At 39.4% G+C, this 11,984-nt stretch overlaps 1 protein-coding gene across 2 annotated transcripts; it reads right to left on the bottom strand.

Annotated features, from left to right (window-relative positions):
* Window positions 1-6,665: 6,665 nt before the first annotated feature.
* Window positions 6,666-10,202, bottom strand: slc35c1 (solute carrier family 35 member C1). 2 transcript variants are annotated; one of them, XM_044029511.1, is made up of 3 exons: window positions 10,086-10,202; window positions 8,496-9,007; window positions 6,666-7,659 (listed from the first exon to the last, which is right to left on the bottom strand). In XM_044029511.1, exons 2-3 carry the CDS (start codon window positions 8,998-9,000, stop codon window positions 7,079-7,081), a joined length of 1,086 nt encoding a protein of 361 aa, XP_043885446.1. In that variant the 5' UTR covers window positions 9,001-9,007; window positions 10,086-10,202; the 3' UTR covers window positions 6,666-7,078. The 2 variants fall into 2 exon arrangements, with proteins under 2 accessions (XP_043885446.1, XP_043885444.1); XM_044029509.1 differs by lacking the exon at window positions 10,086-10,202 and having other exon boundaries at window positions 8,496-9,164.
* Window positions 10,203-11,984: the final 1,782 nt, after the last annotated feature.

Genomic DNA, 11,984 nt, shown 5'->3' with positions numbered 1-11,984 from the left:
AACATCACAAATAACAAAGTTTAACCATTTTTGTGAATATGTAACAGACAGAATTATAAATCATACTTACCCAAATCCATTTTACAGAATCTAATGCTACACAATTATTAAACAGACAATAATGACACAGACAGGAGGAAAAAAACTGTATTGTTGGCTCCAACATTTGACATAAATGAATATATATTTAATACTCAAGTTTCTAAAACATCTTAGCTTACAACTTGACAGAGAGAGGAAAAAAACCTACTTCATGTTTTTCACTGTTCACTCTCAAACGTTGCCTATTTGTTGCTGAAATATGAAAGTCAGTTGATGACAATTGTTGTCTTCATTGTTGAAACCAAACAGCAGCCAGCCTGTACTGGATGCTCCCTGAATCTCTTCATTACCTGGTGAGACATGACCTGTGGATGGAACCACAGCTGGCAGGGTTGTGAGGCCCGGAATAACACTTTGACAAGGGCTTTCAGGACTAGATGGCTTCTTAATGACGCACAGTGTATTGTCACTAATCACTGTGGTGCTTGCTCCTCCATGAGCAACTGCTTTTTCACAAGGAGACACATCACTCAACTCAGCAGGCTTTGTTTGGCTCACAGCAGTGTAGTGACCCAGGTGCCTGTGATTGTCTGGTTGTCCATCCATCTTGGGTTATAAGCCTCCTGCACCATCACCTCTCCTCCAGACAGACTGGCAATGCAAGTGCAATGATGGAGCCTTGTCCTGAAGCACAGCCACATTGGATTCAGGAGAAGTTTAAAAATTTGGATGGACTGAGATGAGAGATAAAATTAAGTTAAAATACTTAAGACATGAAATTCTGCTAAATTACGCTTAGTAATATGCATCAAGCTGTGCACAAGAGGATTATATTTATTTAATTAAGATCCCTTCCTAAAAATGCCATGGCATCTGTTGTTAGCTGGTCATGGGGAACCTCTGTGTCCTTTATGAACCGAACCTTGCTGGTACTGCCGATGACAACCTTTTCAAGTGCTGAGCGAAGAGGCTGCTGCATGTCCTTGTCTACCACACACTAAGCTGCCACCAGGACATGCTGGGTGAGCAGAGCCCTGCTGCAGACCAAGCACCAGCATTTAAAATCCTCTGAGGCCTCCTGTTGGGCAGACAGGGTTATTCCATGAGAACTGTGGTCGCTGACTATCAGCAGGTGAGTGGATGTAGATGGCTGCATGCCACGGCCACTGAGTGTGGGACAAGTTGTGCAGGCTGAAAGTGTCAAATTTGCTGCGAAACTGTTGGAAGGTAAATGCCAAAGACAGGGACGTGTCAGTTGATTCAGAGCATTTTCATGACAAACTACAAAAGCTATGGAAGCCCATTTCTGCCACTTGAAAAATAAAAAATACATAAATTAGTAAGTAATAACGAGTTAGTTAGTCATCATAAGTAGATATGATCTCATAAGTATGAGATGCTATAGCATAATTATGACCTTTATGAGATACTAATTATCTCATAATGATAAGTTAACTTATCTCATAATGACTATTTTCCATGTGGCAGAAATGGGCTTCCATAAAAAGGTGTGCATGATATTGTTTAAAAAAAAAAAAAATCATATCACTGTTTTAATATAACATACACTTAAGGCTTCATATGAGCCTATTTTAAAAAGTCTAACCTATTACTTGGAGTTGAGCCTGTGGAACTTCAGCTGGAGAGCACCCCTTTGGTCATATGTGGTAAATTAAGGCTGATGGCTAATTTAAAAATGTAGTGCAACAGGGGCAAAAGTATAGCAAATGATATGTTCATGGGAAACAGGATTTTACATCACAAGCTCCTGCTCTCACCTGGTGAGCAGGAAACATGGCACACGCTCCATCTGCCAGTCTTCAGACAGGTTCATCTGGGGCTTCCTGTATGATGGTAAAGAGGTGAGACACATTTGTACTCAAAGCTTGAGTAGACAGAAGGAAAGCCACAAGGAAGCTTCCCCACAGTGTCATCATCTCTCTTTGCAATCGATTTGTTCAGTCTGTCTAGTGTAATGGGATGAAGCCGGCTGACAACAAATCAGGGATGCTGTGTTGGGTTGACAAGTGCAGTCTCTGCTTTGGACGATCTCTGTGAATAAGAGTGTTTGTCTTAGTAGCTCCTTCCTACAACTGTCATAGAACAGTGTCATGCATCATCAACATTAACAACAGAATAAAAACATAATTTTGACACCTCTCTAATATAAGATGAAGCAAAGTCCACTGAATAAGCATGTGCAGTTTTTAAATGTTACCCTGGTCAATAATTAATCACCAGGATCTACTTAGACTTGTATTATTGCTAATGATAATAATTGATTTCATTAGAGATTAGTCGATTTATTGTCATGTAATGCATTTTATGATAGAGAGACATGTTTCTATGATAAAAGAGGACAAAAGGTTTTCAAAAGCACAATATGTTCCACGGTTGCACCATCAATCCTGCCGAGTTGTTTACATATTAAAGATGATAGATGTGGCCTCACAGTATTTTGATGCACAAGTCCAGACAGGCTGTAAGGGCAGATCAAGTGATTATTAAGATTGAGTAATCATGTAGTTTAACAGCTCGGTTTTAGAATCTATTACTGGGGCCAGAATTGAAAGTAACATAGAGTGAAAATTTATAGAGCGACACATGCTGTTCGGGAAGAAGGTTTGTGATTGATTTTTGTTTGTTTGTTTGTTTGTTTGTTTTACTAAACATGAGCACATGTACCATTCTAAATGGCATATGTCATTTAGGCAAATAGCAGGACTTTCTCTCTGTGTTGACATTTTGTCTTTATGTACTAATGAAATGGAAAATTGTGTATGGAAGAGTGTGCTGTCAATCCTAATGTGTTTTTGTAAACAACTGCCTCTTGCACACTTATGGTGGTCTGCTACTCCAGGATCCAATAGTGGGACAGATATACTCCGGCGATTTCCACTCAAAGTGTAGGAGTTTTGACAGAAAAACTCAATCGTCTCTGTGCCACCTGCTGAGTCAAGAGCAGGTCTGTGGAAGCCATTGAACAATTTGGCTGGAGGGGCAGACTGGACTCTGTGTGTGAACATTTGAACAATAAGAGAAAGAGAGAGAAAAAAAAAAAAAACACTGGCTGCAAGTATCCATTCAGGTAGGTACAAGGTGAAGACACTTGATTTCTTAATGGTTTGAATTGTGCAGCTCAAAGTAATAAATCACATGTTTTAAAAAAATCAGTGTTTAGTTACCTCGCCAGAGGGTGGCAGCATTGTCATGGCTCCTTACCCGTCTGCTTTTAGTGTAGTGGGGCTGGTTCATTTGTGTTCATGAGAAATAAATATGCCTTCATTTTTCTTCTGGATCTCAATGTTGACCAAAGTTTGAAATGTTCTTTCAATATCACAGTGCCATCAGATCAGGCTGCTTCTTTAATCAATGTACAGGTTGAAAGATAGAGAAGCCTTGAGTGTTGATTATAGTGTGAGTCAGTCAAATATTTAAACTAGTTATTTAAATTCTGTGAGATCATTACATTTAATTTCAGAAACACCAACATAAAGGAATGATTTTATTTAAATATCACTGAAACTTTTCATCTGCAACTAAATAGAATGTTAATATAACCGTATGGAATATTCTTCAGTGGACATTTATGTTGTTTTGTATTTTAAATGTGTTTAACACACAGAAGTGAGCATTTGCCAGAGCTTCCCCTTATTTGACCTAAGCAAGAAAGATGTATGAATTACTACAGAGAAGGAAATGGGTCCAGTTGAGTATGGTAAATCAGTGTCAATCACCACCTGTATCACACTACTGCCCTGTGTATTTTATACAAGAAGGTTTCTGCATTATGCACGGGCTGGGCAGAGGAGTATCATCATGTATTCATCTGAAGAAAATACCTTCTGTTACAACATGAAATGGAATACATCACCCTGGTACATTATTATTCTGTGTGTGGTTTCCACAGAGGGAAGTAACTTTATACAGTGAATCAACTACTGACTCTAAAATATTCTGCGGACAAAATAAGAGGAACACTGTAAGCAATAGAATCCGGTGGTGCCAAAAGCAGACTCACATAGAGTATGACACACACATTACCTTTTACTGTTGGGTGGCATTAGAGTGCTACACTTTATTTACGGAGGTTAATCGCAGGTGAGTTAAGATCAGTTATAGTCAGACTCTAAGCGGAGCAGTGAAAACCTGCAGCATAACCACAAAGAAGTTGAATAAAGCAGTAGTAAGCAACAAGTCTAATTATGAGCTCTCACGCAGTTATTGATTTATTTGGCTTTGACCCTGACATCATTTGACAGACTGAATGTAAGATTATTTCCCTTAGAGCCACTTGCTCATTGAAGGAAATGTACCTGAGCTCGATGCTACTGCCCCAGCATCAGTCTTTACTCCCAAAAAGACTGAAATAAGGGCATTTCTTTGGCCCCTGATGGTCAGAAGGGGCAGCCCATAGCCAAGCGGGGAGGGAACTTGGCTTGTGACTGAAGAGTCCCCACAAGGTCAAGGCTGGGGTACCCCTGAGTAAAGTACCCACTCCCCATTGCTCATTGCTAATTGGACACTCAACTTGAGTGCAGATTGACCCCAATCACAGGGGGGCCACACTCAAATATAATGCGGATCATCTGCTGTGCAACGAGTGAGAAGTTGAAAGAAAAAAACACAACAGGTTATTCAGGTCAACACAATGGTAACTCATACCTAAGTCAAACAACTCAAACCAGGAACAACATACAAAAGGAGTGTGAAGACGAGTAACATGCTCAACCTGTTTGCAATGATAGTACAAGCTATTCCTTTTTTTGTTTTACATAGCATGCTTTTTTTTTTTTTTAAATCAGGATGTGGAAGCAGCTGCAGCATTCTGCTGATTCTTTGCAAGAAGAATTAGAAATCAGCATCTCCTATTACCAAGTGGTTCCACAGAAAGATTTGGCAGGAATTGCTGACCCTTGCTGTTGCTGCATCTGTATGTACTTTTGAAGTTTATGTGTGGTGCTATTATTTATTATTTATCACTATTACTGTATGTTGCACACTGTACAGCACTTGCCGTGGGCTCTGCTTCCCTGTTACTTCAAGTTGTGTATTGTCTGGTTGCTGAATAATGTCCATAGTAGCAAAAAATGAAAATAAAGTTAATCCTATCCAATCCAATCCTATATCATTATGTTTTTGAAACAAAATAACAAGAATCCCATTTAAGCTTTTAAACTATTTACTAAGCATCTGACTATAAAGTGAACTCTACCTTAAACCAATTTTTTTTAAAAAAGCTCTGTTGCCCCCAAGTGACTGAACAGTATATTACAAATGTGGATGTTCTGTCTGAAAAGTGTGACAGACATATCCATCTTCTACCAATTGATCATCCACATGGTGCCAATCCCAGCTGACACAGGTCAAACGGTGGGATACGGACAACAACCACTCACTCTCACACCTACAGTCAATTTAGAGTGTCCAATTGTGTAATGTTTTTTGGACTGTGAGAGGAAACCGGAATTCATCTTAAGCAACTGTTTACATGCAGTTACATGCAGTGTGCTGCAAATAAAACTGTAAAAAGTTCTACAACACAATAGATTTGGAGCTCGTATTATAAGCTGTAAAGGACGCATCTGCCATTAATATTAATAACAAACCAAATCTGTGAATGGCACAGCTTTGGGTATGAAGTATTGACTGTGATGCTAATGATTTAGCAACTACCTGAGGGTTAGCCACAGAGCCACTTAAATGTATGTTATTGATATTAGAAATATATATCTATCTTTGATCCGTCTAACTCTTACCTTTCTTATTATTACATTTTTATTGAAATGTATATACATATTTAATTTAACTTTTGCCCCCAGGAACTCTTCATAGAACCCTTGGGGTCCCCAGACCTGCTATTGATAACAAAAAAACAGTTGGGGGAGTGCCTACATTCAAATGTCCACATCTTCTTCAAATATTTGCAGATTTCCATGTATTAGACATTGTTGGAAAGTGAGGAAACACTTTCAGATTCTGTAAATAACTATACATGCCCCTCGGGAGATTTGTTCCAAGTTTTTCCATGGATGGGCACACACTAGCAGTATTTTCACAACAAATATGATGGACTCGCTTTGAGCTTATTTGGCTCAAAATCAGGCAGATGTCAAGTCTATATAAAGCTCAGAGAGAATAGTAAGAGGAAAAGAGCAATAATGTCACACTCACAAGAAAAAACTGAAGTGATTTTTGTTAAAGCTGCAGGTTATAAGCATCCTTTGTCAAAATGCTTCCAAATCCACTGCAATTATAAACAGTTTAATTCTGCACAAGCACTAACAAAAATGTGTAAACTGATGCTTTATCATGCATTTCATACCAGACATGAACATTTAATTTATTTAGACCGATTTCTCTAATGACCCTATGAAATGTTTGTCACTCTCCATAGATTTGCCATGAGCAATGAAGTTTGACGCAAAGCCAAACAATTCTATTCTATCTTCTATTATCTTTTTTCCATAATTTGATGACATCTCCATTACAAGGCTGCAAGCAGATATACTGCTTTCCTCATGTTAAAATTACATACGGTTCGTTTTTGCACTAAGTTCTGAATGCATTTGCTAGCAGACATAACAATTACAATATCAACTGATATGAACAACACAAAAACATTTGAGTGCTTGTCCAAAACAAGCTATTATTTATTCATATTTGAGTTAAAAAGTTCCAAGCCAAAGGCTTAAACACTGACAGAATTGTGACAATCGGAAAACACATTTGCCATGTTTGACAGTCAGTATAATAAAATAGAATAATCAGAATGATGTTGCTATGGAAACTTCCTTTCAATGTTTCTTCTTTATTTATTAGTTGTAGCCTAAACCACAAGTCACATTATTTTTTCATTTAAATAATCTCAGACTTCAAATTATATGAAGCTTTAATATATTTTGTACATAGTCCTTCACCATAACTTAGTATATAAACCCCCCACAAAACTAATAAACCAAAACACAAAATTACTTCATTTTTTCATATTCTTTTGCCATAATGGACAAAAACAAAATGGATTGTCAGGCTTTGGTTACACTCCTGCACTCTCCTTCTCCCCTGGAAGCAGTTTTTCCTTGTCAGAGTCCTGGGGTTCTTTACGGGGAGTGTCCTTCATTTCAAGACTTCTGACCCAAGTGTAGGCTGATGAGCCACCGAGAACCATCATGTTACTGGTCCACCACAGCATGCTTTTACTTGAAGCGTAGTACACCACTGCAATAACAGTCTGTGCACAGGCTTTTGCTGTCCCTGAGACATTGTGTGAGAGCGGACTGGTGAACTTGATCTGAAGACCGGTCACATAGCCGATGGCGAAACCAAACACTCCTCCGACTGTCATTACACCCCAGAACCTCAAGTCTGTGAGGCGGTTAAAGCTGACGAGATGACTAAACTCTCCGAACACAAGCATGAGTGGCAGGAAGAGGACACAGGCATTGATGTTGTTATAATAGGACAGCTTCCAGATGTTTCCATCCACTGCTGGCATCACCTTCTTGGTGTAAATGGCATTGAGAGAAACACAAGCACTGGCAAGGACACCAAAAAAGACACCAATCCAGGAAAGGGACCCCGCCACACCTTCCTGATCTACACCAAGCCAGAAACCACCTGAGAAGCAAGGACATGTGTTATTATGGTTCAAAAGCTTTTTAACCCTGGGACAGTAAAACTACAGCTAGCTATGTTTCAGCTTTGCTATCTCTCAGATTTCTGTTTAACAGTGTAACAGTGAATGTTAAAATGTTAAAGCTACAGTGCATACCTTTTGATGAAGTTTGTTTTTGCCAATGCTATTATTCAGCCTCTGATCTTCATTGACAGACCATTAACTTTATTTGCTGTGTCCTTTATTTGTAAATGGGCGCTGTCAAATTAAAATCGGTACTGCCTGACTGAGGGTTTGTGTGTATACAGCAGGAGCAGCACAGGGAAGGTGGGGGAGAGGTTGGTGGCAAGAAGTGCTTATCTCATCAAACTGCTGAACAACTTCAACTTAAGAGTTTTTCGAGCAAAATTCACTTTTTCATGGGCACTTCTTTGTGTTTACACTCAAACTCTGACCTCTTTGCAGCCATCCAGCTTTATTGAACATTGCTGTTGCCTGTCTTAACTTAAAACAAATCACTTCCTGTGTGCAGCACAATCAAATGTGTGAACTCATGTATCAACTGTTTGAATCAGACACTTGTACATGAGGGGAGGAGGGCATGTGTCCTAAAGTGCAACACTATTACTGACTTATCTTCAACAGCTCATTCAGTTTACTTTGACAAAACGTGTATATCAAGTGAAGCATTATTGAATGTTCATAAAGTCACGGATTAAGTGACGATGAGAATAAGTGTTAGATTGATTTCGATTATTTCTGCATGTTTCATTATTGCAATTGACTACATATAAACTACGTTTGGAAAACCATTCATTATTATTGAAATGAAACCCACCCAATATGACCCCGCAGCACAGGACGGATCGGAGAGATGTGGTTTGTTTCAGGATGATATACGTGAATAACACATTGAACACTGTGGTGAGGGACCGGCCGACCGTGTAAAATGCCACTCCAACGTGTTTCAGACACAGGTTGTTGAAGGTGATCATGCAGGTGAAGACCACGGACAGAGGAAGTACCTCCCGGGACGTCTTTAAGTCGAAGCTGACCGCCGGGAAGTCGATGAGCCACGGGCAAAAAGTGGATAGCAGTTGCATGAGGCAGCACAGGCCAACCGACACCATGCACTGGAAAAACGTGATAAACAACGGCGCCTCCAACTCTTTGTTGTCTAGCAGATAGTTGTTAAGGAACACCATTGTTATAGAAATAAACCAGTAGAGTGCAACCACGGCTGCTATCCTGACCGATCGGTAAAGGAACGTCTCTTCGTGCCCCCCCTGGGCTGTCGAACCCAAGCCTGACAGGGCCATTTTCAAGATGTTAAACCGCTTCATGTGTGTCCTGTTCATGATGAGAGAGAAACAAAGAAAGCTGGGTGTAAATATATGCAGCATGTACACGAGCTACATGGGTAGCTCGGCAACAGCAATGAGTAGCTGCACAAACAAAAACATAACTGCCGAGTGCCTCCGACTTGCTCCACGGGCAACAACAACTATTTCCGTTGTGACTATTTCAGAATAAAAGCACTACCTGAAAAGAGTCAGGTTCAAAATACTAATTCTCACTGCCTGAGGCCCCATCCACACAGAAATGGAACTATACGTCAACCACCTTTTTCATTATCATTTTGAAAAAAAAAGTTTTGTATACACACTGCATCATTTCAAGGTTTCATCCACATGAAACACCCAAAACGACTCTAAACTCTTTAGAACATTATGCTCTGTACATGCAGCTGTAATGCTGCAACATGAAAAACAGAGTGTGCATATTTTTTTAATAAACTTTTATTGGGACGAGTATACATCATATATCATTATATGCAATTACATACATTTTCATGTGGATAAAACGTTAATACAATACAAAAAAAAAAAAGAAAACACATTGGCAGATTCACCTAGAGACTCTTTTTTTTGTGTGTGGACAGCACCTGAGATATATGGTGCTTGTAGTCAAAACTCGGAATTTCCAAGGTCAGTCTCTATTCCATCACTAGTATAATATTTGTCGCTTGCATACATGTAACAACAAGTGCCTTTTCCCTGAGTAGGATCTAGTCTAATATTACAAAACAGGCCATGTATACTTTTATTCTGAAAGTAACCGTCCCATCCTTTTGACTACATCCTTGAATTAACCATCTATTTTAAAGTCACACGATCCTTTAATGACTGCATCCGCGTTTCAAAGAAAATATATTTCCGAACATGAATTAGGATTATTAAAAGTTAACCACTTATCCCCGTCCATATAAATGTCGAGCTGTAACTAACTGTTGCATTTACGTTTTCAAACAATTTACGTTTTATTATTTACTTTGTATTGTGATTCAACTGTCACAAAAGTAACCACGTTAGTATTGTTTCCCTTACTTAATTGGGGATTGTGGCGCGTTGAAAAAAAACTTTCATACCTCAAGTTGGTCTGTCTTTAATGCCCAGCGTGGAGAGAGACAACGGCGATAAGGAAGTGAGTGTACCTTCACCTTGCGTCCGACTTCCCTTAGGTAGTAACACCCGGACCTGATTTTCCTGCTAGGGACAGTCATTTGCCACGTCAGAGCATTATACAATTGACGTTCAAAAATAACTTCACATCAATCAGAGAGGACGTTTGAACTAACACGAACACCAGTTCGCGAAGTGTTGATGCCGGAACTGAATCATTCCAGTGCAGGTGGCAACTGGTCAGGATAGTTATGGTCATTCCACAGCCTGGAGACAGCAGGTGGTAGACAATTGCGGGGACTACACATCAGATATTCACATACTTTATTTTTGCTCACATAGTCTCACAAATGTTTTATCGTGAATTTACTGATGACCACAGTGTATGTACACAGTAAGATAATTGCCTGATTTTATTTGAGATTGAAAAGGGACAGGATATGTATAGCACATTTAAAGCAGGAACATTAAGATGAATTATATAGCAGGTTTTAACAGCTGCAGTTTCTGCAGCTTATTTTGTCTTAATTGTACACTCACCAGCCACTTTATCAGGTAAAATTGTTGAAATGGCTTCTTAATGCAAATATATTCAGTCAACTCATTAAATGGCAGCAACTCGATGCACTGAGGCATGCAGACATGGCCGGGGCGACCTGGTGAAGTTCAAAATGAGCATCAACAAGGAGCAACAAGGTGTTTCAATGACTTTGAAGGTGGCATGGTTGGTAGTGCCAATTGAACTGTTCTGAGTATTTGAAAAACCGCTGATCTCCTGGGATTGTCGTGTAAAGTCATCGGTAGTGTTTACAGAAAATGGTCAGAAATAGAGAAAATGTCCAGTGAGTGGCAGTTCTCTCGGCAAAAATGCTTTGCTGATAAATAAAATAGCTTGTGTCAAGGCAATAGTACCCCAGTGTATGGAGAAGACCGTCACGGAATACACAGCAGGTTGAAATTTGAAGCAAATGGGCTGCAGCAGCAGAAGACCATACTGGGTGTTAATGGGGCTGGTGAGTGTATAACTGGCTGCAAAATTACTTTGATTTTTTATTCCTTCGCCCTTCTAGACCAGAGTCTATAACCAACTGCACTGCTTATTTGGGTATGTCCATTCTAATCATCCACGTGAATGCTTTGCATTTCATTTGTTTTAACATATTTGTTTTTACTTTGTTTTTTTTTTATTTGTTTAAGCATAGTCTGACCTACACACTTCATAGCAGTGTTGATTGGGAGCATTAAATTCACACTTAACTTTTACATTACATTACATTACATGTCATTTAGCAGACACTTTCATCCAAACATCCAAACTTCCGCAAACAGGGTACCGGTGTTAACCACTGAGCCACTCCAGCCCCACGGTTAGAGTAACTTGCCTGATCACACTTCAAGTCAAGTCCTGTGTTGTGTCAGATGCCTGCATATGTGCTGGAAAATATGGTCATACATTTTCTCTGAATACACTGTCATTTGCTAGTGTTTGCTACTGCACTGGTCAGACCGAACCCCTGTCCAGGGCACGCAGACATAAAAAAATTAAGTAAAACGTTTGTATGCAAAAATAAACAGCAGTTTTTGTTCCTATTCTCACAGTGTATATAGAAAAAACCTGGTCCTTACAATAAATCAAAACCAAGGTATTGCCATGGTTTATTTTTTTCATACCAGTGATTCTTTGGTACTTTTAGGTTTCTCACACAACAGGAACGTGAGTAGACTGTCTGATTGGGATGCACAGATATAATTATATTAACCTCACAAACTCAGAGCAGTCAAAGCTCTGTGCCCCCGCATGTGATCTCTGGCGCCCCCTAAGGGGACTTAAAAGAAGTCCTACAGTATTAAAGCCTTTACCTCCA

Source organism: Solea senegalensis, linkage group LG7, assembly GCF_019176455.1.
Source record: "Solea senegalensis isolate Sse05_10M linkage group LG7, IFAPA_SoseM_1, whole genome shotgun sequence".
Classification (NCBI taxonomy): domain Eukaryota; kingdom Metazoa; phylum Chordata; class Actinopteri; order Pleuronectiformes; family Soleidae; genus Solea; species Solea senegalensis.
This window is presented reverse-complemented; position numbering and strand designations above follow the sequence as displayed.

Coding starts and splice junctions, on each gene's coding strand:
- slc35c1 (XM_044029509.1), bottom strand. CDS start 9,060: ATGCTGCATATATTTACACCCAGCTTTCTTTGTTTCTCTCTCATCATG. Junction 7,660..8,495: donor GTGCTGCGGGGTCATATTGG/GTGGGTTTCATT, acceptor CTTGCTTCTCAG/GTGGTTTCTGGCTTGGTGTA.